Source organism: Misgurnus anguillicaudatus, chromosome 5 (genome assembly GCF_027580225.2).
Source record: "Misgurnus anguillicaudatus chromosome 5, ASM2758022v2, whole genome shotgun sequence".
Lineage (NCBI taxonomy): Eukaryota > Metazoa > Chordata > Actinopteri > Cypriniformes > Cobitidae > Misgurnus > Misgurnus anguillicaudatus.
The window spans coordinates 28670901-28697638 of record NC_073341.2 but is presented as its reverse complement, the minus strand read 5'-3'; the positions used below and the strand labels follow the sequence as shown (position 1 = coordinate 28697638).

The 26738-nt window shown below is 37.1% G+C and overlaps 3 protein-coding genes across 12 annotated transcripts; all 3 read right to left on the bottom strand.

The window, feature by feature from the left end:
- Positions 1-357: 357 nt before the first annotated feature.
- On the bottom strand, positions 358-10172 carry LOC129414191 (torsin-1A-interacting protein 2). Of its 10 annotated transcripts, none has more exons than XR_012369696.1 (12): positions 6777-7210; positions 6383-6461; positions 6171-6287; positions 5841-5963; positions 4714-5100; positions 4446-4550; positions 4113-4243; positions 3872-3923; positions 3561-3689; positions 3321-3371; positions 3046-3174; positions 2839-2849 (listed from the first exon to the last, which is right to left on the bottom strand). XR_012369696.1 is itself a non-coding variant. In XM_073867926.1 (11 exons), coding segments are annotated over exons 5-11 (510 nt in total). In that variant the 5' UTR covers positions 4745-5100; positions 5841-5963; positions 6171-6287; positions 6383-6461; positions 6777-7175; the 3' UTR covers positions 3046-3172. The 10 variants fall into 10 exon arrangements, 6 of the variants coding, with proteins under 6 accessions (XP_073724024.1, XP_073724023.1, XP_073724025.1 ...); XR_012369695.1 differs by having other exon boundaries at positions 4431-4550; positions 6777-7183; XM_073867926.1 differs by lacking the exon at positions 2839-2849 and having other exon boundaries at positions 3872-3916; positions 4112-4243; positions 4431-4550; positions 6777-7175.
- Positions 10173-12364: 2192 nt separating this feature from the next.
- Positions 12365-16415, bottom strand: LOC141348942 (4-trimethylaminobutyraldehyde dehydrogenase A). The gene is made up of 11 exons (XM_055168162.2): positions 16165-16415; positions 15491-15636; positions 15148-15277; positions 14824-14958; positions 14470-14666; positions 13846-13986; positions 13542-13730; positions 13349-13436; positions 12937-13078; positions 12709-12821; positions 12365-12487 (listed from the first exon to the last, which is right to left on the bottom strand). The coding sequence occupies exons 1-11, from the start codon at positions 16313-16315 to the stop codon at positions 12393-12395; spliced, it is 1527 nt and encodes a 508-aa protein (XP_055024137.2). The 5' UTR covers positions 16316-16415; the 3' UTR covers positions 12365-12392.
- A 552-nt stretch (positions 16416-16967) lies between these two features.
- Positions 16968-23317, bottom strand: LOC129414196 (4-trimethylaminobutyraldehyde dehydrogenase A). The gene is made up of 11 exons (XM_073867921.1): positions 23146-23317; positions 22455-22600; positions 21154-21283; positions 19807-19941; positions 19395-19591; positions 19109-19249; positions 18803-18991; positions 18603-18690; positions 18102-18243; positions 17866-17978; positions 16968-17732 (listed from the first exon to the last, which is right to left on the bottom strand). The coding sequence occupies exons 1-11, from the start codon at positions 23294-23296 to the stop codon at positions 17638-17640; spliced, it is 1527 nt and encodes a 508-aa protein (XP_073724022.1). The 5' UTR covers positions 23297-23317; the 3' UTR covers positions 16968-17637.
- Positions 23318-26738: the final 3421 nt, after the last annotated feature.

Below are 26738 nucleotides of genomic sequence, written 5' to 3'. Positions count from 1 at the left end.
GTTATTATGCATAGTTATGCTGCGTTCCAGGCAACCGGTAACCCGTAACTCACGAGTTCAAAACCACGACTTACGACCCTGAACTGGGAGTACATCGATCTAGTACGAGTTCACGGGTGGGAAGTCACGGGTTTGACTGCCGTTCCAGTGCACTTTCACCGGTAGAAGGTTGTAAAAACACGAGTTACAGGCTGCCTGGAACGCATAGGGTCGTGAGTCGTGGTTTTGAAGTCGTAACTCACGAGTTTAAAAGCCTGCCTGGAACGCAGCATTAGTTTCACTTTTAGAATTTGCCGTACAGTGTTTGTGTATTTTACACTTTTCGTGTTTATAATCCACATGAGACCCGTCGAAAACTGAGTTAAAATATGTATTTATTAAGGCACGATTAGTTTCTATTAAGGCCATTATGAAAAACAACCAGAATTATACACATTGGTCATTCAAATGAAAATTTTAAAAACAACTTTAATTGATAATTAAGACATAATTTAGATACAAATATTCTGAATAAAAAAACTTATTTGTTGACATCCATCAATTTTACAACAAGTCCTGATAACCTATGTGAGGAAATACACATTGAACCCTCATTTAGGAGGCAAAGCAGGGACATAACAGTTCAAATACTAATTTGTGCAAAAAGCAAAAGTGTCCAATAACTTTCAAAATAAAATAAATTTTCAAAATGATTCAAGCCCACAGCCCTGCTGTATACTTTCCTCTTCTGCAGCCACTGGCAAGATAAGGTGAGAAATTCTGCTCCACAGTCCACTTAGTTTATCCACATCCATTTGATTAAACAAAGCTGACTTGTCTGAGGAAACAAACTTCCGTTTTAATTGATCGTGTACCATGTCCTCAACACTGCCTAGAGAGATATTGTCCGTGATTTCCAATTCTGCATTCAGCATAACCGTAAACACCAGCAAGACCTTTTTATAAGCCGCATTTTCATGGTCACAGTAACGGTAGAAGATGAGAGTAGATCCTGGTGGGAGCTCCTCAAACCGATGGATAACTGCAGCAAGCTTCTCACCATCAAAGGCTTCTCTGAGATCATTATCAATGTCTAGCTTGACTTGATCACTGTCTTGTAATGATTTGCTTTTTCCATAAATGTTTAGGACTGAGGAATTTTGAGCAGTGGAAAAGGCTTCAGCCAAGCGTTTAGCTAGACAGCCGAGGGTCCTTTCGGCGCCATGACCAGATGTCAGAATCAGGCTGACTGGTTCAGTGGGGCTGGCTGTCTTTAAGTGGCGGCTGATATGAAGACGACTTCTCCTCCAGAGCTCTGGGCGCTGATTTGGAAAGCTAGACTCAACTTTATTCAGTTTCTCTGTGAACAATTCCACCACATTATTCTCTTTTTGCACAGGTGGAGTTGAGTCATGATCGTAAAAAGCAGCACACACAGCAAAAATGATGACTACTACTGCAAGGATCCACCACCGAATTGCTGTTAAAGAAGAAATTATTAGAGATAAGTTGATGGTAAAGCCTTTTTATGACACATAGTTTGTTTATACAGTTAGTATAGTAAGCATCTCGTCGTGCTGCTTAATGTCTGGAGATGTGTCTGTATGCCATTGTGGAAAAGTATATAGAGTTATATATAAAGTTCGAAATTATGAAAGAATGAGGCATCTACTTTTAGGAATTTTGTAATTTTGGCTTCTTTAATGATCGCAAGGAGAAAAATCTGTTTAAGGCCCTGTTTACACATGGTATTAAGACGTGTTTCGGTGGAATGGAATGTTGAAACTAATAAATACAAATAATTGTACAAAAATAGCACAGGTGCTATTATTTTAATCAAATTGGTCAACCTTAAAACTTTAAAAACACAATACCTTTAAGACTAAACGATGATACAGAGGCCGATCTCAATCCGAAGGCTGCGGCCTTCCGGAGGTCGCATTTCTAAGATGCATACGTCATCAAGACTGTCTTATTTCAGAATATAAAAAATTATAAAGTTGACTATTATTCTTAGTAAAATCGTAAATTGTTGTAATACGTTTATGACTTGCGAATGTAATGCTCAGTTAAGTTAAACCAGGCTTGATGACGTATGCACCCTGCATATGCGACCTTCAGAGGCTGCAGCCTTCGGATCGAGAAACGTCCAGAGTTATTTCCTTGCCTTTTTTCTGAACCAATATTGGTGCATCGTCACTCTCTCCTTCGCCACCAGGACTTTCCGCAATGGTGCTCGGTTTTCCTCCCATTTTTGTAAAAAATTGTCCCTCCAAATCCACCAAGTAAACCGATGTGTTTAGGTCTGCCGCTTCGTTACACGAGTGCCAGCCGAACGCCGCAAATAAGGAAGAGAGAGGATAAAAACGATTCTGTCTGATTGGTAAATGAATAGGGTTTGGTTTTACACTGTGTGAGTGTAAGCTAGTTGGACCAATCTGGATTTGTAATGTAAATATGTGAACACGTGAATGCTGCATCTGAATACAGGGAAATACTGTTCATGCTAATGAATCACCATCATTAACAAAGAGGATCGCACGTATGTACGAATCAATATCGTGATTCATTTTTCGATTGATCGTGCAGCCCTAGTATTAGCATTGTCCACTTTTGATCCAATCAACCAAAATGCATCTTAATACCAGGTCTAAACACGGCCTGAATGGCAAGACACAAAAAAGACTGGCACAGACAGGAGCATAATGTTTACCCTTATTTTTTTAAAGTGCCGTTTATATTCACCTGCTAAGATAAGACTCCCATTAAATGTTGACAAAAAATTTACATTATCATAACTTCATGCAAGCCACACATACCTTTTTCTTCCATACTAGATGGACCAGCTGTTGTCTTTGTTGTCACTACATCTAAAAGAAGGAAAGCAGTTTTAACTTTTTTTTGTTGAGGATGGATATGAAATATCTCACTTTGATGAAGATTATTGTGCTCTTAGATGTCTGCAGTTACATCCTATCACATAAAGTCAAACCACACCACTGTGTATGTAAGAAAATAATATGCATCTATATAGTTATAATATGATTTATTCTGTTAAAGAAATACCTTCTGTTCTCTCCCCGGGTTCATTGTCCATCTTAATGTCCTTTTTAGTTGTAGTGCTTGTGTCGGATTGACTGCTGTCGTCCTGCTGCTGAGAGTCTTTAGATGCGTCTATATCCTCTTTAGTCATCTCTGCATGTCAAACATGTTGACAAAGTTAACATATGCCTTAATTATTTAAAGCAGTGTTTAAATGCTCCAAAAACTGCTATCACAAAACTTCTGTTACAAATTTTGAAAGGTTTGGATCATAATAACATAATGTAAGCCACACATACAATCTTCTTTCTGATCTGATGCACCAATCACTGTCTTTGGTGTCGCTACATCTAAAAGAAGGGAAGAGCAGTTTTAGTTTTTTGTTGAGGATGGATATGAAATATCTCACTGTGATGAAGATCATTTTGCTCTTAGATGTCTGCATCTACATCCTCTCACATAAAGTCAAACCTCAGCACTGCTTACTGTATATAAGAAAACAATAGTAATAATATGATTTATTCTGATTAACAAAATACCTTCTGTTCTCTCCCCGGGTTCATTGTCCATCTTAATGTCCTTTTTAGTTGTAGTGCTTGTGTCGGATTGACTGCTGTCATCCTGCTGCTGAGAGTCTTTAGATGTGTCTATATCCTTTTTAGTCATCCCTGCATGTCAAACATGTTGACAAACTTAACATTTGCCCTAATTATTTAAAGATGCTGCTTATATTCACCAGCAAAGTGCTCATAAAGCAGAATTTGAATGCTTCAAAAACTGCTATCACAAAAATTTTGTTACAAATTTTGAAAGGTTTGGATCATAATAACATAATGTAAGCCACACATACAATCTTCTTTCTGATCGGATTTATCAGCCGCTGTCTTTGGTGTCACTACATCGAAAAAGGAAAGAGCAGTTTTAGTTTTTTGTTGAGGATGGATATGAAATATCTCACTGTGATGAAGATCATTTTGCTCTTAGATGTCTGCATCTACATCCTCTCACATAAAGCCAACCCTTATCACTGCTTACTGTATATAAGGAAACAATAGTAATAATATGATTTATTCAAATTTAAACAAAATACCTTCTGTTCTCTCCCCGGGTTTACTGTCCATCTTATTGTCCTTTTCAGTCCTAGTGCTTGTGTTGGATTGACTGTTATAATCTTCTTGCTCCTGAGTGTCTGTAGAAGTGTTTGTAACCTCTTCAGTTTTCTCTATATGTCAAACATGGAAATGAAATAGTTTTGTTGAGGATGTTTTTAAAATCTCACTGTGTTGAAGATCATTGTGCTTTTGTATGTCTGCATCTACATCCTCTCACATAAAGTCAAACCTCAGCACTGCTTACTGTATATAAGAAAACAATAGTAATAATATGATTTATTCTGATTAACAAAATACCTTCAGTTCTCTTACTGGGTTCATTGTCCATCTTAATGTCCTTTTCAGTTATAGGCATTGTGTTGCTATCATCCTGCTCCTGAGTGTCTGTAGATGTGTCTTCAACCTCCTCAGTTTTCTCTGTATGTCAAACATTGATATGAAATATCTCACGGTTTTAAAGAGCATTGTGCTATTAAATATCTGCCTCTATATCCTATCACATGAAGTCAAACCTTATCACTGCTTACTGTATATAAGGAAACGATAGCAATAATATGATTTATTCTTATAAACAAAATACCTTTGGTTCTCTTTCTGGGTTCATTGTCCATCTTAATGTCCTTTTTAGCTATAGGGCTTGTGTTGCCATCATCCTGCTCCTGAGTGTCTGTAGATGTGTCTTTAACCTCCTCAGTTTTCTCTGTATGTCAAACATAATTATGAAATATCTCACTGTGATGATGATCATTGTGCTATTAAATATCTGCCTCTATATCCTATCACATGAAGTCAAACCTTATCACTGCTTACTGTAAAAAAGAAAGCAATAATAATAATAATAATAATAATAATAATAATAATAATAAGATTTATTCTTATAAACAGGTTTAGATCATAATAACTTAATGTAAGCCACACATACAATCTTCTTTCTGATCGGATTCATCAGCCGCTGTCTTTGGTGTCACTACATCGAAAAAGGAAAGAGCAGTTTTAGTTGAGGATGGATTTAAAATCTCTGTTTTGAAGATCATTGTGCTGTCTACATCTACATCCTATCACATGAGTCAAACCTCAGCACTGCAAAAAACAGCAAAAGTATGATTTATTCTGGTAAAATATTAGCTTCTGTTCTCTCTATTATGGGTTCATTGTCCATCTGTGTGTTTTTCTTAGTTATAGTGCTTGTGTTGGAGTGAATGATGTCCTCTTGCTGCTCAGTGACTAGGGACGGGTTTGTAAGCTCTTCAGTCACCCCTGTATGTCACATATAAAAAAGCATAAATGGTTTACTGTTTTGAATAGATGAGGTGGGGGTGAGTAGGGCACAAACTAACACGGGGTTAATTGTAACATGGCTACTTTACATATTTATACAAGGCTGAGCAATCTGTGCTGTGATTTTGTGAAAGTTTTGATGTTTTTTCCGGACAAGGTGCACCAAGCAGCGCTGTCGAATCATTCACAACACGCTTGACCAGCTACACAATCATAACTTGTTACGTATTTCTGAAGGAGCGACTTCATAGTACAAGGAACAGTGAAAACAGCGGTATATAGTATACAGCGTTTTTAACACATGAAACATGAACACATGTTATATTGCGCACCGTAAACACAATCAAAGCATCGAAAACAGGGAAAAAATGCCACCTTTAATGTTAGCTGACAAAGAATGACTATGTTTTTTATGTACTGAGAAATTACCTTCTGGCCTCTGCTTATTTTCAATGTCATTCTCTTTGTCCACTTTTGCATTCCTGTTTGTGTTAGATTGAGTGTCATCTCCATCCTCCTCACGGTCTGAATCTGTAGTCTTTTGAGTCATTTCTATGTGTAAGACAAGTAAACTGTGTCAATTTTCAATTTTTAACATTATATATCATTACAACAAATGTTAATCCTTTAAGGATCTTAGCAATATACATCTGACTTTATGCATACTACAACAGTATGCTTACCATCCTCTTTAATTGTTGTTACTTTACACAGAAGCATCAGTATTTGAACACAATACTAAACATTTGACTACATTACCTTTATCAACAAGGGAGGAGTGTTGATCAGGTCTGTCATTGTCACCATCACTCTCCATTTTTGGCTCTGACTTACTTTCACTTTGAACGCTTGCTGACTTGGCATCCCTGCTGGTGTCTGTTATTGAAAATTGTAGTAGCAGTTAGACTATTATAAATAATTATACTTAAGGAAAAATCTCCAAAGTAGAGAAAAAACATTTAGCTATTTACCACCGCTTTCTGACATTGTTCTCGGATAAATGATATCTTTATAAAGGTGGTGTATTGCAGCAAGACATAAGAGATGGACCTAAATATAGAAACAAACCGCACTTTAAAACACAAATGCCCTGGCGAAAAAACTGATCATGTACAACGTGAAATGCAACAATCCGTCGCATACCGACATTACTAGCCACGTGGACATGCGCACATTTACTGTCTATCATATTCACAACTACTAAACATACAAATATAAAGGATAATTGTTGTACAGTTAAAAGCAAATAAGGCCCAACGTAACCACCAATTGCTTCTTGTAACGTTACTGGCTAGTATATAGTGTCAGTCGGCTAAAGGAACAAATGTCTCTTAATGTTTTTAAGCTAGGTTGAAAAACACTTACCGATCGCCCTACTGTGGTAAACTCACAGATAATATTTTGGATTTTGGCCTCTCTGACAGCACTGTCAAAAGTCTGAAGTACAAAACCAGGTAGCGTCACTGGTGGTTCTAAAGGCCTAGGAACGTTTAATTACAGAATTTGTTTCAGCGGAGTTTTTCTGAAGACGGACACGTGCATCATAGGGCGTAATGTAGTGTGTCTTGAGGAATAAAAATATTTTACTTTCCTTAATATATCTAGAAAGGCTGTCTCGGTGTGTCGTTTTCGTCCCCTTTAAGGAAGCATACATGTAATTTATTTATTTATTGTATAGAACATATCATAAGTATCATAAAGATCTTAACGAATTTTAAGAGATAACATATTTATACAAAATAAATTATGAACTTTTGAACTATAACGTTATATAGTGTCAATTATAAAATATATCCACTTTAAAAACAATTAGAAAGTGAAACAAGAATTACAACTGTTGGTTAAAAATGGGCGGGGCGGCCCAGGAAAACGAAAGTTAATTTACTTGTTCTCCCTTGTGTCAGTGTGGGTTTACTCTGGTACTCCGGTTACCTCCAACAGGCACATTAGAGATGTTAAATTGCCCTTCCTCTATAATGTGTGTGTAGATTAACTTGTGTATAACTTCTTCTCACCATGATTATAGCCATATGTGCTGAAATGACATTAAGAAATAAAAAAAAAACTGTTCCATTATTTATAAATGGGGCATCAACAAAACCGGTTGAAAATATGTATTTATTAAGGCATGATTAATTACCCCAATGAAAAAGCATATTTAAACACACCAACTATAACATGTTTCTATTGTAATCTTTTGCCAAACTAAAGAAAATATTAAGAACAACTTTAATAGCCACTTAAAGCATAATTTAGATACAAATGATCAGAATGGAAAACAACACCTCCAACTCAACTTGTATATATTGTTGCTAGTCTCTTAAGTATAGAGCCCTCTTTTAGGAGAAATGGCAGAGCTTTATATTTCAGGTATTATGAAAAGATAAATGTCCAATAACTATTTTCAAAACAATTCACTTTCAAGCCCACAGCCCTGCTGTTCAGTTTCCTCTTCAGCAACCACTGGCAAGATAAGGTGAGAAATTCTGCTCCATAGTCCGCTTAGTTTATCCACATCCATTTTATTAAACTCAGCTGACTTGTCTGAGGAGATGAACTTCCGTTTTATTTGATCATGCACCATGTCTTCAACTTTGGCAAGGGAGGTACTAGATGGTATTTCTGCATCTGTATCAAGCATAACCGTAAACACCAGCAAGACATTTTTATAAGCCGCATTTTCATGGTCACAGTAACGGTAGAAGATGAGAGTAGATCCGGGTGGCAGCTCCTCAAACCGATGGATAACTGCAGCAAGCTTCTCACCATCAAAGGCATTTATGAGTTTGTTGTTAATGTCTTGCTTGACTTGATCACTATCTTGTGACGCTTTGCTTTTCCCATCAATGTTCAGGAATGAGGAATTAAAAGCATTGGAAAAGGCTTCAGCCAAGTGCTTAGCTAGACAGCCAAGGGTTTTTTCGGCACCGTGACCAGATGTCAGAATCAGGCTGACTGGTTCAGTGGGGCTGGCTGTCTTTAGGTGGTGGCTAATAAGACGGCGACTTTGCGTCCAGAGCTCTGGGCGCTGATTTGGAAAGCTAGATTCAGTTTTATTAAGTTTCTCAATGAACAATTTCACCACAATCTCTTTTTGGACAGTTGAGGCAAGAAAGAACTGAAACGCCACAGCAACAAGGAGGAGTACTAGTCCACAGAGAAGCAAAATCCACTCTGTTAAACAAGCAACTATTAGAGTAAAGTTCAGTAAAATAATGAAAAAGAACAGAAATTTATTTATACAGATAGTCAGTGTGTAGTATTATTCTCTTGTTGTAAATACCTTTCTTTCTCTTAGTGCGTTTATTGTCCTTCTGTACGTAGGAGACTTTAGACTGATTGCTCATTTTGAATTGAATGCTATTCCCTTGCTGCTCAGTCTCTGAGGATGTGTCTTCACTCTTTTCAGTCATCCCTTTATGTCAAACATAGTGATAAAATTAAAAGGTGCTGTTTATATTTACCAGCTAAAATTTCAGAAAGCAGAATTTTAACATTGCCACTACCCTTATCCTTACAAAAATTTACCATGGTTTCACTAAAGTAAAAAAGCAACAAATTTTTACAAGTTTACTATGAAAAACTGGTTAAGTTTCCTAAAAGTATGAAAAATTAGGATTAACTAAATTTTATGCGAGCCACACATACCGTCTTCTTCCTGATCAGATTCACCAGCATCTGTCTTTTGTGTCACTGTCTCTGAAAGACAGAAAGAGCAGTTTTAGTTTTGTTTTGGATTGCTATTAAATATAACAGAGACTAATGTGCTGGTAGATGTCTGTTAATTTGACCCGTTGGATCAGCAAACTGTGTGAATGACTACACTATAAAAAATTCTGCAGAAATTACAGTATTGTTCGAAGCTTAATGAACGTTAAACATTAACAAGTCTTTATCTTTACAAAATAAAACCAAAAAAACAGCCTCATGCAAAGCATTCCCATGCAAAGCATTTGGTTCCCATTTGGTTTTATTCTGTAAAGATAAAGACCCGTGTAATGTTCATTTAACTTCGAACAAATTGTTGCTAGTAAATAACATCAATTTACTGGCAACCAGCAGCATAATAAAAGCAATTTTTTACAGTACAGTATTTAACAAAACATTGTTACAGCTTTAAAATAAGATTAAAACAAATAAGGTTACTTACCACCGCGTTTTGCCATTGTTCTTGGATAAATCCTTTCTTTATAAATCCAAAGTGTTGTAGCAAGATGGACTTGAATGCAAATACAAACCACACTTTAAATCCTAAACGCTCTGGCAGGAAACAGATCAAGTACAACCTGAAATGCAACAATCTCATCGCACAGCATCAATGCGGATATATGCACATGGTAAGTGCACCCTACTTCTGCCAAAATTCATAACTATAGGAATAACTATATGAAAACTTCCAAATTGTTATTGTTGTTGTTAAATAAAAATGATACCAAATTTGAAGTATATATTATATCATTTATAAAATATATTATTACATTGAAAGAGAGAAAGTGAACCAAAAACTGCCTAACGTGAAGGGGATTAACAGCTTTTTTAAAATGGGTGGGGCTCGCTAAGCAGAAGTTGAGTGACGTTTTAGTGAAGAGGGCATATTACTTTTAGGTATTTGACACAACTTTGGATCTGTAATGTGTACTTTGGATTAATGTGTGGTCTTAATCAAAAGGTAATCTTTGCTGCCCTGCTTAAGTAATGAATATCAAGTACAGTTCTTAATATTTACTACATTTATTTTTATTAATAATAAAGCAAACTATTTGAATGAGAATAAAGAAATTCAGAAAATACATTTGTTAATACTCGTTTTAAACTTCCAAATATTGAACTTTAGTGTAACACTTTACAATAAGGTTATTTTTGTTAACATTAGTTAATGCATTGTAGCTAAAAATAATACTTCTAAGGCATTTGTTAATGTTAGTTTATGTTAATTTCAGCATTTATTAAAACATTTTTAAAATCAGAGGTTTAATTGGTAGAGTTAATTAAAAGATCAACCAAAATAGGCACATTTTTCTTTTGGAAATCCAAGGTTTTTTTATTTGAAATACTAACTTGTAAATCACAAATCAAATACAATAAACTTTTATGGTATTTTATGGTATATTACAAAGTAGGAAAAAAGTGATAATTAAAAAAAAATCTAGGACAAATAGTTAGTGTAATTATTTCCAAAGTCTTATCTGACTGGTTTCTAATTATCAGTACAAAGAGACTGGAAGGCACTTGTTTTTTTTTTCTTTTTTCTATTAGCCTGAATTAATCTGGTTTAAAATACTATGTGACACTGTTTGTCAAATGCTTATATTACATAGTACTGAGGTAAATACACATGTTTAACAGTTAACACTGTCAGTGTTTCCATGTGTTGGGAATGGCAACAAAACACCAAACACAAACATTGCAACAAGGACTGTGTAGGAACAATAGCAGTTCCAACATTTGGCAGCAAAAATGAAATATGTATTTTGTTTGAAACCCTTTCATGATATATTATATAATCCAATTCCAAATGTAAGGATATTGTCACAAACGTAACGGAAATAGGTTTTGATCTAAACCAGGGGTGCCCAATTTTTTCCTGCCAAGGGCCAAAAATCAAACCTGACTGAGGGCTGTGGGCCATATAATGTTGCTGTGTGCACCGCTATTATCCACTAGGTGGCGCTCTTACATAACTTAAATTTGAGAGGTGAAAAAAGAAAGCAAATGAAGATAAGATGAAATGTTTTTTTTTTTTGTTTGTTTAAAAGCGAATGGTCTGTTCTTTCATTTGATATTTTGTATGTTAATATATTTAAAAAAGAAATGTAACTTTTGTGAAAACCATAAAAATTGTGAAGCTGGCTAGCAACTTTTTTTTAAAGGGACTTTAAAAGTAGGATTAGTAGGATTTACCCCCATCTAGTGGTGAAATTGAATTCAAACAAATAGTGCTGCTCTCTAGCGCCTCGTCTTTCCAAATGCGTGTTGCAACTACGATAGCCGTTATGTAATCACTGATCTGCTTTGTCCGTTTCAGCTGCTCCATGTTCTGGATGAAAATGCATTGTGGAAACGCGTTGGTAGGCTATTGCTTTTTGTCCCTCTCTGCTATTATAGTTTATCAATACGACGAAACGACATGGAAGCCTCTTTGGACTTACCCGTTCAATGTAAGTAAAGAGGAGAAATTCTAAGCTTACAAAGAAAAGTCAGGTCACTGGCAGAAGTCATTTATGAATAAAGACATTGATTTTGATTAATAAAAAACTTAAAACTCTACTTACTGCCCCTTTAAAAATGCTGGTGGGGAAAGAGTTCCAAACATATTTTATCCACTCTTCAGTTGCATGATATAAATGTTAATTAATAAATTAGATTAATGTTAATATATTAAAAAACACCATGGTCTTCAATCATATTTTCATTGTGTCTTTGCTGTATCTGTGTTGCTTGGGAACCGCTCTGTTGCAGCAACACTCGATTTTGAGGAACTACTTTGTTTGGCGGAAGAGTAATATTTGTACTAAAAAAATATTATTTTATGAATATGATGTAACCGTTTTATAAAAGCAATAAGCTCTTCGAAGCAGTGGTGTTACAGGGCATTTTATAACAGCTAATGGGGTTTTAGGCACTCATGACCTGTAACCCACTGCTTCTTGGGGCTCACTGCTTTAGTTTGGCCTTTGCCGAGGACAGCTTCCTCGAACTGGCATGACCATTCGGACAACGTGTGCTCATCACATTCGAATCACAACACACTGTACTAGGTACACAATTAGAACTCGTTACGTATTTCTGAAGGAGGGACTTTATAGAAGGACTTCAAGGAAGACATCCCGATTTTAGGACAGTGAAAACAGTGGAAGACAGAGGTAAATTATGTGAAAAATACTGCCTTATTTCACACAGGAAACATGAACACGTTATATTGTGCACCATAAACACAATCAAAGCTGCGAAAACACAGGAAAAAACTGCACCTTTAATGGTTTAAAAGAGGCTTTCCACATTTCCCATTTCCACCACAACAGTCTTCAGCTGAGAAAAGTATTCAATAGTCACTTGCCCGTTCTCCCTTCCAAAACCTGAAAGGAAAGTGTAAGATTTTGGAAAGTATAGTTATGTGTACTGTGATACATAAAGTATTCAAAGACGTTTACAGCATTTCTGCAGATGAAGCATTAATGTTTTTATAGCTCAGTGGAAGAGCATTGGGTTAGAAAAAGGTTACGGGTTCGAATTTAGACATTTGTAGGTCACTTTGGATAAAAGCGTCAAATGTAAATGATTGTAATGTTTTTAGTACCTGACATCTTGTAGCCTCCAAAAGGAACTTCCACAGGACCGACATTGTAGTTGTTGATGTAGCACGTTCCTGCTTCAAGGTTCGCAGCCACCCTGTGGGCACGAGCTATATCCCTAAATACAAAAATACAGTAGAATTTCAAATGTCTTTTACATTGAAACCCTTTGTAAAAGTATTTTAAATATAATATATGTAAGAGCCTGAACAATAATGTGATGATGGGGTTACCTGGTGAAGACTCCAGATGCCAACCCAAAGGTTGTGTTGTTAGCCCTTTGAAGGACCTCTTCCTCTGTGTCAAAAGGCAAAACGGACATCACAGGGCCAAAGATCTCCTCCTTCACACAAGTCATGTCATCCCTGCAGTTGTCTGTGTGTAGTGGCAAAAATAACGCTTAAGCATAAATATTGTTTAGTGTACTAAATACTGGCTGTAATATAACCTAAAGGCTCTTAAAAATAAAATAAAAGGGTTGTGTGGAATGATACAACACTCACATGATGTGTCAAACTAGCCATTTCTATTACATCGACAGAGGAAATACAACTGTGCTTGTCAAACCAATTTAAAGGAATATAAAACATTTTAAATAAATTAAAAAAGCATGTTTAAAGTACACAAATATTAAAGTTCTCTCACCCAGCACACATGGGGACACAAAGTATCCGTCTTTTAGTTTGGGATCACTGGGAACAAATCGCTCACCACCACACAACACCTTTGCACCCTAAAATACATTTAAATTACATTAACAGTATCTTCGCAACAAAAAAACAACAACAAAATTACATAAGACTGACTGAAAAGTGGAAAAACAGATATTCTGCAGTACCTGTTCTTTAGCTTGGCTTATGAAACCCAACACTTTTTCCATGTGAGGTTTGCTAATAAGAGCACCCATGCGTGTCTCGCCTTGCAAGGGATCACCGACAACAATAGCCTTGGTCCTTTTCACCACTTCTTCCAAAAACTGGGACATAATCTCCCTTTGCACAAACACTCGTGTGCCATTGCAGCACACCTGGGGTAATTTTAGAACAATGTTATTGTCTTTGAAAGGAGAAGTAATCTTTATTAGTGTTTACTTTGAAGTACCCACACCACACTATTGATGTTATAATTTATATATATTTTACCTCTCCTTGTGTGAGAAAGTTGGCCATGAGGGCACCTTTGACTGCATTCTCCAGTTCACAGTCTTTAAAGATAATAAGAGGTGACTTCCCTCCAAGCTCTAGAGTCACCGGCTTTACACCCTTGGATGCCATTTCCATAACCTTTAAAATAAGAGTTTTAAAATAATTACAAACATTATACATTTCAAATGTGATGTTTGCATTGTGTAATATCCAATCCAAGTATGCATTCTTTACATTTTATATACATATCAGAGTGTGAGGAGATGGAAATTTAAATTATGTAATATTTCTTACTCTCATGTTGTTACAAATCTGTATAAATTTCTTTTTTCTGATGAACACGAAGGAATATATTTTAAGGAATGTTTGTTACCAAACAGATCATGAGCCCCATTTACTTCCATAGTAGGAAGAAATAATACTATGGAAGTGAATAGGGCCCATGAACGATGTTTATCAAAACAAAGAAATGTATAAAGGTTTGTAACAACATGAGGATCGGTAAATGATGACAGAATATTCATTTTTGGGAGAACTATCCCTTTAGGTACTATTACCTTACACTAATGCTACAGAATTGTTTTAAAGTCAATATGCTTTTCATGCTTTACTATACTGTACCTTCTTTCCTGTGGGCACACTACCAGTGAAAGACACTTTAGCCACAGTTGGGTGGTGACACAACAGTGATCCAGTCTCAGCTCCTCCTTGCACCACATTAAAGAGTCCTTCAGGGACACCGGCCTCTTTATAGATCTCCGCCAAAATGACTGCTGTCACTGGGGTCATGGGAGATGGTTTGAACACCATGGCATTGCCTAAAAGGGGGTTATGTTTTAGAGAGAGAGAGAAAAATAGGAATATAATCTATCTAAAAAAATATGTGTTTACTCTTTTTACAAAGCAAAGCAAAACCTGAAAATCTTGTAGAAAAAGCAAGCGGACAAACTACAGATACATAAAGACTTCGCATACCACAGGCCAATGCTGGGGCTGACTTCCAGGCAGCTATCTGGAATGGATAATTCCAGGCTCCTATGCCGACACAAACGCCCAACAGCTCTCTTCGGGTATAAGCAAAAGATCCTCCTGGAAGCTGTATGTGCTGGCCTAAGGATATAAATGTTATACGATATGGTGAAGACAGTCTTATCTACAAGTTTTGAGAATGTCAAAGGTCATCAACCAGCATGGCTGCATAAAAACGTTCCTATAGCTCAACTGTTACCATGCTCTAGTCACAGGTCCATGAATGCAAACTGATTGAGTTGTAGCATGATATGGGTTACACAACCCTACCTGACAATGTGGGGGCAATGCCAGCATAGTACTCAATACACTGCCAAGCAGTGTCAATATCCAACTCAGCCTCAGTGATAGATTTGCCATTGTTGATCACTTCCACTTTTGCAATTTCACCTCTCCGTTCCTGTGCACAAAAACAATAGTTAGTCTATTAAATAATCTGAACAGTATGTATTATCATACAGTAGGTGACAGGAGAGCATAGATGTGTTTGCACACATGAAATGTGTTAAGTGCTTGCTATAAGTAAAACTAGTCTAAAGTTTTATGGACATTCCAAGTATCTGTAAGACTTATGTATATAATCTTCAGAAATAATGTCATGTATTATATTTACTCTAATAATCCTGGCAGCCTCAAGCATGATCCGGGCTCTTTCCATCCCAGACCGTTTGCGCCATTGTAGGTATGCAGAATGAGCATTTTTAATGGCCTGGTCTACCTCCTCCTCTACACAGGGAATCAAATCACACAACACACGACCTGGCAACAGAACAGAGGATGAATGAATTGGATGTATGCACAGACAATAACAGAAGATAGCAGATTTCATGTATTAACTTACTTCTAGAATGGTGCTTAAACTACTTTGCCTACTTAAACTATTATCCTATCAATATGTGCTGTTTTTGCTACGGAAATGTATACAGTAAGTGCATAGCAAAAGTATGCAAGTACTAGGGCAAGCTAACATGTAACAGGACTCCTCTTAATTCATTATTTCTTAAGTACTAAGTCCCTGGCGCAATGGTTTGTGGGTAACATTAGCTGTAATTGTGCATGGACAAAGATATTTAATATTAACCTTGGAGCATGGATCTGCACTTTTTTCACCCGAAATTGTACAGACGTTTGCCCGAAGGGTCTGCTCATGCTAAGACTTTGTGGGACACACTAATTCTAATTCAAAACGGATAGTTTGCGAATAGGAAATTACACCGAAATATACGTAACGTGCACACCCTTATGCACGGAACGTGTATGTTTTAGTGTAAACAACACAAATCATACCAGTTGCAGGTTCGTAGACTGGCTCGAAGTTCTTCGTTTGTTTTGGCTTCACTCGCGTTCCTCCCCAGAAATTCAGCGGCTCCTTCACCACTAAAGTGCCCAAGGATAAGTGCTGAAATTCGGGCAGCAACAGGAGCGGTTGTTGGGCCATTCTGGTCTGGATGGGAATCTATTGTGTAACTGGCGACGCTCAGACAATGTCAATGACTGTGCATATATTTCAGATGAGATCTATCGGCAACGCTAAAACAAACGTGTGTTTAAATTCATGTGGCGCTGCGCAGACCGATCGGCCGATAGCATCAAAATGCCGCGAGAGCGATTTGAAAGCTGTGGATTCCTAAGGATCTCGCGGTACTTTTATGCCACACGCCGATATGTCTGCGCAGCAATTCAGGGAACGCCCAACATTAGTCTTCATAGGAGTATGACTTAAATAAAAACTAAAAGAATAATTATAACTTCATGTAAGCCATACGTACCACCGCACACTTTTTATGTTTTAAGCAAATTATTGAACTTTAAGGTTGTATAAACAGGCTACAAATAAACAATGCTGGTAACAGTTTACAATAAGGTTTATTTTGTTAACAGTAGTAAATGCACTAGAGAGTCATTCTCTGAGATTATAAACAATACTGGTAACAATTTACAATAATGTTGTATTTGTTAACGTTAACAAACTTTATTGTAAAGTATTACCAACCTTTGTTCACAATAGCCCATGAATCCCAAACTGTAGAATACAGATCTAATTTCACACACGCACAATTCGGTTAAAAATGAAGAAACAAAAATAGGCATTTTTTGGAACTCAAGTGCTTTAATTTGAAATGCTACAAACTTGCAAATCACCAGACAAATGTAAAGTCTTTATTGTGCTGCAAAGTAGGAAAAGAGCGAAAGTTAAACAAACTAACAAATCTAGGACCAACAATTAGTGTTAATACTTCCTACAAAGTGCTGTCTAATGTATGATTATCAGTAGAAAGAGACTGGAAGGCACTTGCTTTCTTTCTATTTGATTTAGCTATTAAGTAGTCTGAATTAATCTAGCTAGTTTTGAATACCACAAGACACTGTTTGTCAAATGCATGTGTTTCACAGTACTAAGGAAAATAGTTAATATACTGTTAGTGTTTCCACGTGTTGGGAATGGTAACAGAACACAAATGTTGCAGCAAAGACTGCTGAAGTTTAGAAAAAACAACCAACTACTACAACAGCAATGTTCGTTCCTACACTTGGCAGCTATGCATATACAAATTCTGCAAGACGAATTGCCAAATGCCGCGGGAGATAACGCACGTTCTTAAAGGTCTGTATGTGTATCTTTGTTTGACTTAATGGCACATTTCAATGGTAATTCCAAATGTACTTAGGATTTTGTCAACCTAACAGAGACACTTTTGATCTAAACACTGTAAAAATCACATTTTAATTAGAAGTGTTAATGTTTAAGCCCACAATTGCTTAAAAGAGGCTTTTCACGTCTCCCATTTCCACCACAACAGTCTTCAGCTGAGAGAAGTATTCAATGGTCACTTGCCCGTTCTCCCTTCCGAAACCTAAAAGGAAAGGAGATGTGTTGGATTTTGGGAAGTATACTTGTTTGTCCTGGGAAATATATTCTTTGATGTTTACAGCATTTCTGCAGATGAAAAATTAATGTTTGTCTCAATAAATGTATTTTTTTAGTACCTGACATCTTGTAGCCTCCAAAAGGAACCTCGATTGGAAAAACATTGTAGTTGTTAATGTAGCACGTTCCTGCTTCAAGGTTCGCAGCCACTCTGTGGGCACGAGCTATATCCCTAAATACAAAAATACAGTTGAATGTTAAATGCTATTGAACCACCTGTCTTTACAAGTATTTTAAATGTGTGTATCGCTTTATGTATGTAAAAGCTTGAAAAATAATGCAGGGGAGAAGTTACCTGGTGAAGACTCCAGATGCCAACCCAAATGTTGTGCTGTTAGCTCTTTGAAGGACCTCTTCCTCTGTGTCAAAAGGCAAAACTGACATCACAGGGCCAAAAATCTCCTCCTTCACACAAGTCATGTCATCCCTGCAGTTATCTGTGTGTAGTGGCAGATTTTTTTTTTTAAACAATATTGAAGATCATCTGTGTTCTACTTAAAACTGGCTGTAATGTAATGTAATGTAATGTAATGTAATGTAATGTAATGTTAAAAATAAAAATTAAAGGGTTGGGTCTCTGTTTCTTTAGTTAACATCAACAAAGGAAATACAACTGCACGTGTCAAACCAGTTTAAAGGGATATAAAACAAAATTGCATCATAAGTCGCAACTGTGTTTAGAGAACATTTGCACTTGTCAAACCAGTTTAAAGGATTAAAAAACATTTCAAATTAATTAAAATAAAATTGCATCATGTGCAATTTAGAAGACACAAACATATTAAAGTTCTCTCACCCAGCACACATGGAGACACAAAGTATCCGTCTTTCAGTTTGGGATCACTGGGAACAAATCGCTCTCCACCACACAACACCTTTGCACCCTAAAATGAATTTATTTATTATCAATTACATTAACAGTATTTTCACCAAAAAAACAATAACACGACAAAAGACTGACTAAAAGAAAGTAGTAAAACAGATATTCTGCAGTACCTGTTCTTTAGCTTGGCTTATGAAACCCAACACTTTTTCCATGTGAGGTTTGCTAATAAGAGCACCCATTTGTGTCTCGCCTTGCAAGGGATCACCGACAACAATAGCCTTGGTCCTTTTCACCACTGCTTCCAAAAATTGCGACATAATCTCCCTTTGCACAAACACTCGTGTGCCATTGCAGCACATCTGGGGTAATATTAGAACAAATTATGTTATTATCTTGGAAAGGAGAGGTAATGTTTACTAATGCTTTTTTGAATCTACGTATTATTGGAAATATAAAAATGGTCACATTCATTTCACCTCTCCCTGGTTGAGAAAGTTGGCCATGAGGGCACCTTTGACTGCATTCTCCAGTTCACAGTCTTTAAAGATGATAAGAGGCGACTTCCCTCCAAGCTCTAGAGTCACCGGCTTTACACCCTTGGCTGCCATTTCCATAACCTTTAAAGTAAGAGATTTAAAATACCACGAACAAATATGCATTTTAAATGTACACATATTTTTTCTTGGCATCTACCATTACTTACACTAATGATACAAAATTGTTTTATAGTCAATATGCTTTTCATGCTTTACTATACTGTACCTTCTTTCCTGTGGGCACACTGCCAGTAAAAGACACTTTAGCCACTGTTGGATGGTGACACAACAGTGATCCAGTCTCAGCTCCTCCTTGTACCACATTAAAGAGTCCTTCGGGGACACCGGCCTCTTTATAGATCTCCGCCAAAATGACTGCTGTCACTGGGGTCATGGGAGATGGTTTGAACACCATGGCATTGCCTAAATGGAGAAAATAGACAACAAATAGACATTAAAGTACTCTTTTTCTGCAGTTAATTCACAGAAAAAGAAAAAACATAAGAGTAACCCAAACATGTGTTTACTACTTTTATAAAACAAAGCACAACCTAAATTTACCTTAAATACAATAGTTTTTTGAAAAGGCTTGTAGAAAAAAAAGCAATTCAATTAAAGATACATAAAACTACTCATACCGCAGGCCAATGCTGGGGCTGACTTCCAGGCAGCCATTGAGAAGGGATAATTCCAGGCTCCTATGCCGACACAAACACCCAATGGCTCCCTTCGGGTATACGCAAAACATCCTTCTGGAAGTTGTATGTGCTGGCCTGAGGAGACAAAGATTTATAAGACATGAAATACAACCAGTGTTGGGTGTAATAATTAGTTACTGTAATTTAATTACTTTTTTCTTAAAAAAGTAAAGTAAGGGATTACTCTTGTTTTTCCAGTTATTTAAATACAATTGAAGGATGGATGGATCAAAATTCAGAGATATTTATTAGTACTTAAAAAGCACATATTGACCTTATTCTACATCCTGTATCCTACCCAATTACTACCAATACTTAAACTTAACAACTACTTTACTTAGTATTAATAAGCAATAATTAGGAGTATATTGATCCAAAAGTAGTTATTAGTTAGTTAATAGTGAGTAAAAGTAATAATTTACTTTTATATTATTTATTCGAGCTGTTTCAAGCCTACACTCTTAAAACGAATGTGTTAAATTAACACATCTTGTGTCTAGTTAAGGACAACACACCTAGTGTGTTGTCCTTAATTTAACACATCTCTGTGTTATTTTTAGAACAACACACTTTGTGTTGTTTTAACACATCTTGTGTTATCCCTTTTATTTATATGAACTCTAAATCAGCACGAAATGACACATAATGTGTTAAAATTAACACATAATGTGTTAAATAGTTTAACACAAAGCAATGTGTTAAAATTAACACACCCTGGATGTGTTAATTTTAACACATTGCTTTGTGTTAAATTATTTAACACATTATGTGTTGTTTTTAACACATTATGTGTCATTTAAGTTCATAAAAAATAAAAGGGACAACACAAGATGTGTTAAAACAACACAAAGTGTGTTGTTCTAAAAATAACACAGAGATGTGTTAAATTAAGGACAACACACTAGGTGTGTTGTCCTTAACTAGACACAAGATGTGTTAATTTAACACATATGTTTTAAGAGTGTATCTTTGTATCATTTACTAAATAGGATTTAGAAAGTAATTAGTAATAAAAAAATTAAATACTTTTTGGAGTAAAAGTAATTTGGACAGTAATCTAATTACATGATTGAAAATGTAATTAGTAACTAGTAATTAATTACTTTAAGTAACTTACCCAAGACTGTGTACAACATATTTTTATTTCGATTTTTTTTTTTTTGAAAATGACAGAAGTTAACCAGCATGCCTAAATAAAGACGCTCCTATAGTAGCCACAAATTCAATTTAGATAAAAGTGTCTACCAAATGTGTGAATGTAAATTGATATGGGTTACTCAAACCTACCTGACAATGTGGGGGCAATGCCAGCATAGTACTGAATACACTGTACTGCAAAGTCAATATCTATCTCAGCCTCCATGATGGATTTGCCACTGTTGATCACTTCCACTTTTACAATTTCATCTCTGTGCTCCTGTGCACAAGAATGAAAAGATCATCTGTTAATCTGTAAAATAACTTAGTCAAACAATAAATGACAGCATCGATGTTTACGTATGCGTAGATGTACAAATGTGTATATTTTACAGTCTAAATGGTGATAAGGCTTTGGATAAAAGTTTCTGCCAACTGCATAAATGTAAACTAATGAAATTAAATGAATGTAGATAATAATGAATCTAGAATGTGGTAATTCTGGTTCAATTTTTGCTATACATGTACACCCACCTAAAGGATTATTGGGAACACCATACTAATACTGTGTTTGACCCCCTTTCGCCTTAAGAACTGCCTTAATTCTACGTGGCATTGATTGAACAAGGCGCTGAAAGCATTCTTTAAAAATTTTGGCCCATATTGATAGGATAGCATCTTGCAGTTGATGGAGATTTGTGAGATGCACATCCAGAGCACAAAGCTCCCGTTCCACAACACCCCAAAGATGCTCTATCAACATTTTTCCAGTCTTCAACTGTCCAATTTTGGTGAGCTTGTGCAAAATGTAGCCTTTTTTTCTATTTGTAGTGGAGATGAGTGGTACCCGGTGGGGTCTTCTGCTGTTGTAACCCATCCGCCTCAAGGTTGTGCATGTTGTGGCTTCACAAATGCTTTGCTGCATACCTCGGTTGTAACGAGTGGTTATTTCAGTCAAAGTTGCTCTTCTATCAGCTTGAATCAGTCGGCCCATTCTCCTCTGACCTCTAGCATCAACAAGGAATTTTCATGCACAGGACCGCTGCATACTGGATGTTTTTCACACCATTCTCTGTAAACCCTAAAAATGGTTGTGTGTGAAAATGCCAGTACTTGAGCAGATTGTGAAATACTCAGACCGGCCCGTCTGACACCAACAACCATGCCACGCTCAAAATTGCTTAAATCACCTTTCTTTCCCATTCTGACATTCAGTTTGGAATTCAGGAGATTGTCTTGACCAGGACCACACCCCTAAATGCATTGAAGCAACTGCCATGTGATTGGTTGATTAGATAATTGCATTAATGAGAAATTGAAAAGGTGTTCCTAATAATCCCTTAAGTGAGTGTAGATTAAACTTAAAATTTTATTGACCTTCTATATACATGTAATATTCTTCATCTTGACTATATGTTCTTTAAAAAAATGTCATGCTTTAATATATTTACCCTAATAATCCTGGCAGCCTCAAGCATGATCCGGGCTCTTTCCATCCCAGACCGTTTGCGCCATTGTAGGTATGCAGAATGAGCATTTTTAATGGCCTGGTCTACCTCCTCCTCTACACAGGGAATCAAATCACACAACACACGACCTGGCAACAGAACAGAGGATGAATGAATTGGATGTACAGTATTCATGTATTACTAATGTTTTATAACTGTTTCCGTGTATTACTTCTAGAAATATGAGTCTAGTAAATCAATAACTTTATAATGGTTAGAAGTCAAGAGTAATGCTGCATTCCAGTTTGTCTACTTATACTATGTCCTAACAGTATGCAGAGTATTTACTATAGAGAAAGTATACACTTTAGTGTATGCAAGAGCATGAAAGTAGTGGGTCATCAAAGTAACATATTGACATGATATGGAAGTTTGCCTAAGATTGCATTTACGGTTTTCTTTATTCTTAATTTTTTTATGTAATGTTGACTATAATTTATTAATTCAGTGTAGCATCACTGAACTCCTTTTGCAAGTAGTAATATAACCCTGCAGATGAGTGGTACGCTGCAATTTCAGGCCTCCCTGAAAAAAAATTCAGGATGGGATATGTCTGCATTCATTAGGAGTTGCATGAAATGCACCTATACCCTCTAATGCACAGAACATTTAGTGTAAATAACACAAATCATACCAGTTGCAGGTTCGTATACTGGCTCGGGGTTCTTTGTTTGCTTAGGTTTCACTCTCACTCCTCCCCAGAAATTCAGCGGTTCCTTTATCACCAAAGTGCCCACCGACAAGTCCTGAAACCCGAGCAGCGACAGGAGCGGTTGTTGAGCCATTCTGGTCTTGAAGGGAACCTACTGTGCAAATTGCCGTTGCTCGGTCAATGTCAATGCATGTAAAAAATATTGATCTATAAACAAGCGCGCAGAGTTAAAAGGTAAAAGGAATATTTAACTTCATGTGTTGCAGTGCACAAAATACTGCATGCAATGGTGAAATAATGCTGTGGACAGTCTTGTTTCATACCTTTTCAAGAAAGCCAAACACAAGAATGCAAAGTGCAGACTAATGCTTTTTCTAGCCGTGTGTGGTGAAATGAGGTCGTTTGCACAACTGTCTCTGGAATTAAAGCAGATGGTTCATCAAACTTACCAAGTGACTAAGTTCATCATAATATGGGTGGGACGATATGTTTCTTTTAAAAACCGCCTGGCCATATTTCATAACACATTAATGCAGTTGTTCTAGATGGAGACATAAATTGTGCAACACACTGAACTCTTCAATTGAGTGTGCATCATTTTTGACACCTGCACTAGTGTGGTAAACTATCATCTGTAAAAGTACATTAATATCCGAGACAGACAAAAATCAACCACTCTTTAGCTTAGAGAATCTCTCAACCATTTTGTCTTAAGAACCCCGTTCCCTCCCCATATTTGAAAGCTTAACATTTTAAAAATATTCTAAAGATAAGGTATAAAATAAACTAAACACTAGAAATATTTTGTATTTTTAGTTTAGCTTGCTAGTTTATTTTTAAATATTAATTATATAAATTACATTACTGGCAAACTGTTTATTTAAAGTTAAATGAACATTAAACATTAACAAGTTTTTATCTTTACAGAATAAAACTAAAATATCAGCCTCATGCAAAGCATTCTCATGCAAAGCTTTAGGTTCCTAGAATGCTTTGAACTGAACTGAACTGACATTTAAATCTATATTACAGTGAAACACTGTACAAAAAAAGAATGTTACAGCTTTAATAAGTCTAGAATGCCCAAAATGTTACTTACCACCGATTTTTGCCAATTCTTTCTTTATTTTTTGTCCAACAGTTTTGTGGCATAGGTGCCTTACTTATTCCTTCTAATTGGCTGTGTCATATTGCCTGTGTAACGGTTATTCCCTCAGTTGTCTTCGTTTGCTCTCATGTTTCATTGTTTACACCTGTTCATTGTAATCATTGTTATCATTAGTGTCTTCACCTGTGTTCCTGTGTATTTAAACCCCTGCCTAAGTTCAGTCCTGGTTGGTTCTTGTTAATGTTAACCTATGTTAACCTAATGCTAACCTTGTGCCGTCAACGCCGCCCTGTGTTGCGCCGTCAACGTCGCCCTGTGTAGCGCCGTCAACGTCGCCCTGTGTTCGGGCGTCAACGTTGCCCGGTGTTCGGGCGTCAACGTTGCCCTGTGTTCGGGCCGTCAACGTTGCCCTGTGTTCGGGCCGTCAACGTTGCCCTGTGTTCGGGCCGTCAACGTTGCCCTGTGTTCGGGCCGTCAACGTTGCCCTGTGTTCGGGCCGTCAACGTTGCCCTGTGTTCGGGCCGTCAACGTTGCCCTGTGTTCGGGCCGTCAACGTTGCCCTGTGTTCGGGCCGTCAACGTTGCCCTGTGTTCGGGCCGTCAACGTTGCCCTGTGTTCGGGCCGTCAACGTTGCCCTGTGTTCGGGCCGTCAACGTTGCCCTGTGTTCGGGCCGTCAACGTTGCCCTGTGTTCGGGCCGTCAACGTTGCCCTGTGTTCGGGCCGTCAACGTTGCCCTGTGTTCGGGCCGTCAACGTTGCCCTGTGTTCGGGCCGTCAACGTTGCCCTGTGTTCGGGCGTCAACGTTGCCCTGTGTTCGGGCGTCAACGTTAACGCTACCCTGTGTAGCGCCGTCAACGTTCGGGCATCAACGTTCGGGCGTCAACGTTGCCCTGTGTTCGGGCGTCAACGTTGCCCTGTGTTACGCCGTCAACGTTGCCCTGTGTTACCTGTGTCCTGCCATCAACTACATAATTTATACATTCAACTACATCATTTATGTTTCAAATCATATACAAAGAAATAATTTAACTTTTAATATTTGTGTTTTATAATAGCTTATTTTACTAAAAACTCCTTATGTCTCAAAAGTGCTCCTAATACCTTTTATTGTCTCTAGTTGTCACAATGGGTATTGTTGTTTTCCATGTGAATTCTTACAGGTTTTACTATGCTTGGACTATAAATTAGTTGGATCAGTTACTATTTCTGATATCAAGCCTGCCTGTATTTCTGGGATGACTGCCAAAGGCATCTCTATCTTATCAGTTACGACGACTCCTGCCGAAAACGTGGTGCACACAACTTTTTTGTTTCTCCTGTCTTCCAAAATGAACAATATAAAATTTTCTGTGTTTCCCTATTTTATTTTCTTATCATATGGCCAAGATCTTAATCCTAAAATTATTTGCCTGCAAAAATAGCTTCATGTGTGGTGTGGAGTCAGAAATCCTTTATTTATTTTTAAATCATAAGTGTCAAGCTGTAACTTGGGGCCCTATTATTATATGCTGGGAAATCAGGGGAACTTTCTATCCTTCTGTCTCATTTAGTCATTCTTTGTCTAGATCTGTTCTGCATAAGGGGGTCTTGCGTCACAGTACAGTAAAAATGTAAGTCTAGACCTTCTTCGGTCATTAATTTGCTATTTTACAAACGTTTTCCATTTTGCAATTGTCATGTATACATTCTATTCTACATTTCCTATACAATATGCATTTGCTTGTAGTGTCATCATTGTCATCTTACTGTTCGTATAAATGCAATCAGTTGAACAAGATATCTGTAATTTTAAACTATAGGGCATCTATTTCTAATAAATAAATGGGAAACTAGAAACTAAGATGGGTAAAGTCACTTGTTTAATTTTTGCTTACAGACAGACTGGAGCATTGAGAGTTGTCAGCTGTGTTTTGTCCCAAAATCCTGCTTGTCTTCCAATTTTTCAGACATGTTGAGGTGTGAGGCATGATTTGGACTTACGCATGTGTAAGTTGCTCCAGTGTCAGTCATCATATACAGACTTGCCTTCAACTTCAACCCGCAGCATAAACTCTTGGTCAACATTGTCAGTTATTATTGGATGTTGGCCCCTCCCGGTAGGATCCTCTGGGCAACCTTATTAGGCCTGCTCTGGTTTTCACCATGGATTCACTGGACCGCTCTGGGGCTGTTGTGATTGCTGCTGCTGCCAGGATGGGCCTTGCTGTCTCTGGTTTAGCTGCCAGTCTTGTTGGTTCTGCTGCCGGTTTTGTTGATCTTGATTAGACCATGGGTTATTCGGACATTCGCTTCTAAAGTGTCAAGGCTGTCCACAGCCCCAGCATCCTTCACGTGATCTTTTTGGTCTGCCCCGTCCTCTGTCCCTGCTGTTTTTGTCCAATTTTGCTGTTCTGGCTTTGCACGGATACCAACGAATGTGGCTTGCTTTTGAGCATTTCCCAGAGTGGGTTGGGCTGGTGTTGCTGT

Bases quoted from the DNA above. Each gene is read 5' to 3' on its own strand.
- LOC129414191 (XM_073867923.1), bottom strand. From the start codon at position 3,172: ATGACTAAAGAGGATATAGACGCATCTAAAGACTCTCAGCAGCAGGAC. The intron at 2,850-3,045 runs GTATTTCTTTAA...TCCTTCTTTTAG, and splicing joins ACCCGGGGAGAGAACAGAAG to ATGTAGTGACAACAAAGACA. The intron at 1,460-2,798 runs GTATGTGTGGCT...CTTCTTTAACAG, and splicing joins ATCTAGTATGGAAGAAAAAG to CAATTCGGTGGTGGATCCTT.
- LOC141348942 (XM_055168162.2), bottom strand. From the start codon at position 16,315: ATGGCCCAACAACCGCTCCTGTTGCTGCCCGAATTTCAGCACTTATCC. The intron at 15,637-16,164 runs GTATGATTTGTG...TTCTGTTGCCAG, and splicing joins AGTCTACGAACCTGCAACTG to GTCGTGTGTTGTGTGATTTG. The intron at 14,667-14,823 runs GTATGCGAAGTC...ACCCCCTTTTAG, and splicing joins AGCCCCAGCATTGGCCTGTG to GCAATGCCATGGTGTTCAAA.
- LOC129414196 (XM_073867921.1), bottom strand. From the start codon at position 23,296: ATGGCTCAACAACCGCTCCTGTCGCTGCTCGGGTTTCAGGACTTGTCG. The intron at 18,992-19,108 runs GTGAAATGAATG...ATATTACCCCAG, and splicing joins ACTTTCTCAACCAGGGAGAG to ATGTGCTGCAATGGCACACG. The intron at 18,691-18,802 runs GTACTGCAGAAT...AATTCATTTTAG, and splicing joins TAAGCCAAGCTAAAGAACAG to GGTGCAAAGGTGTTGTGTGG.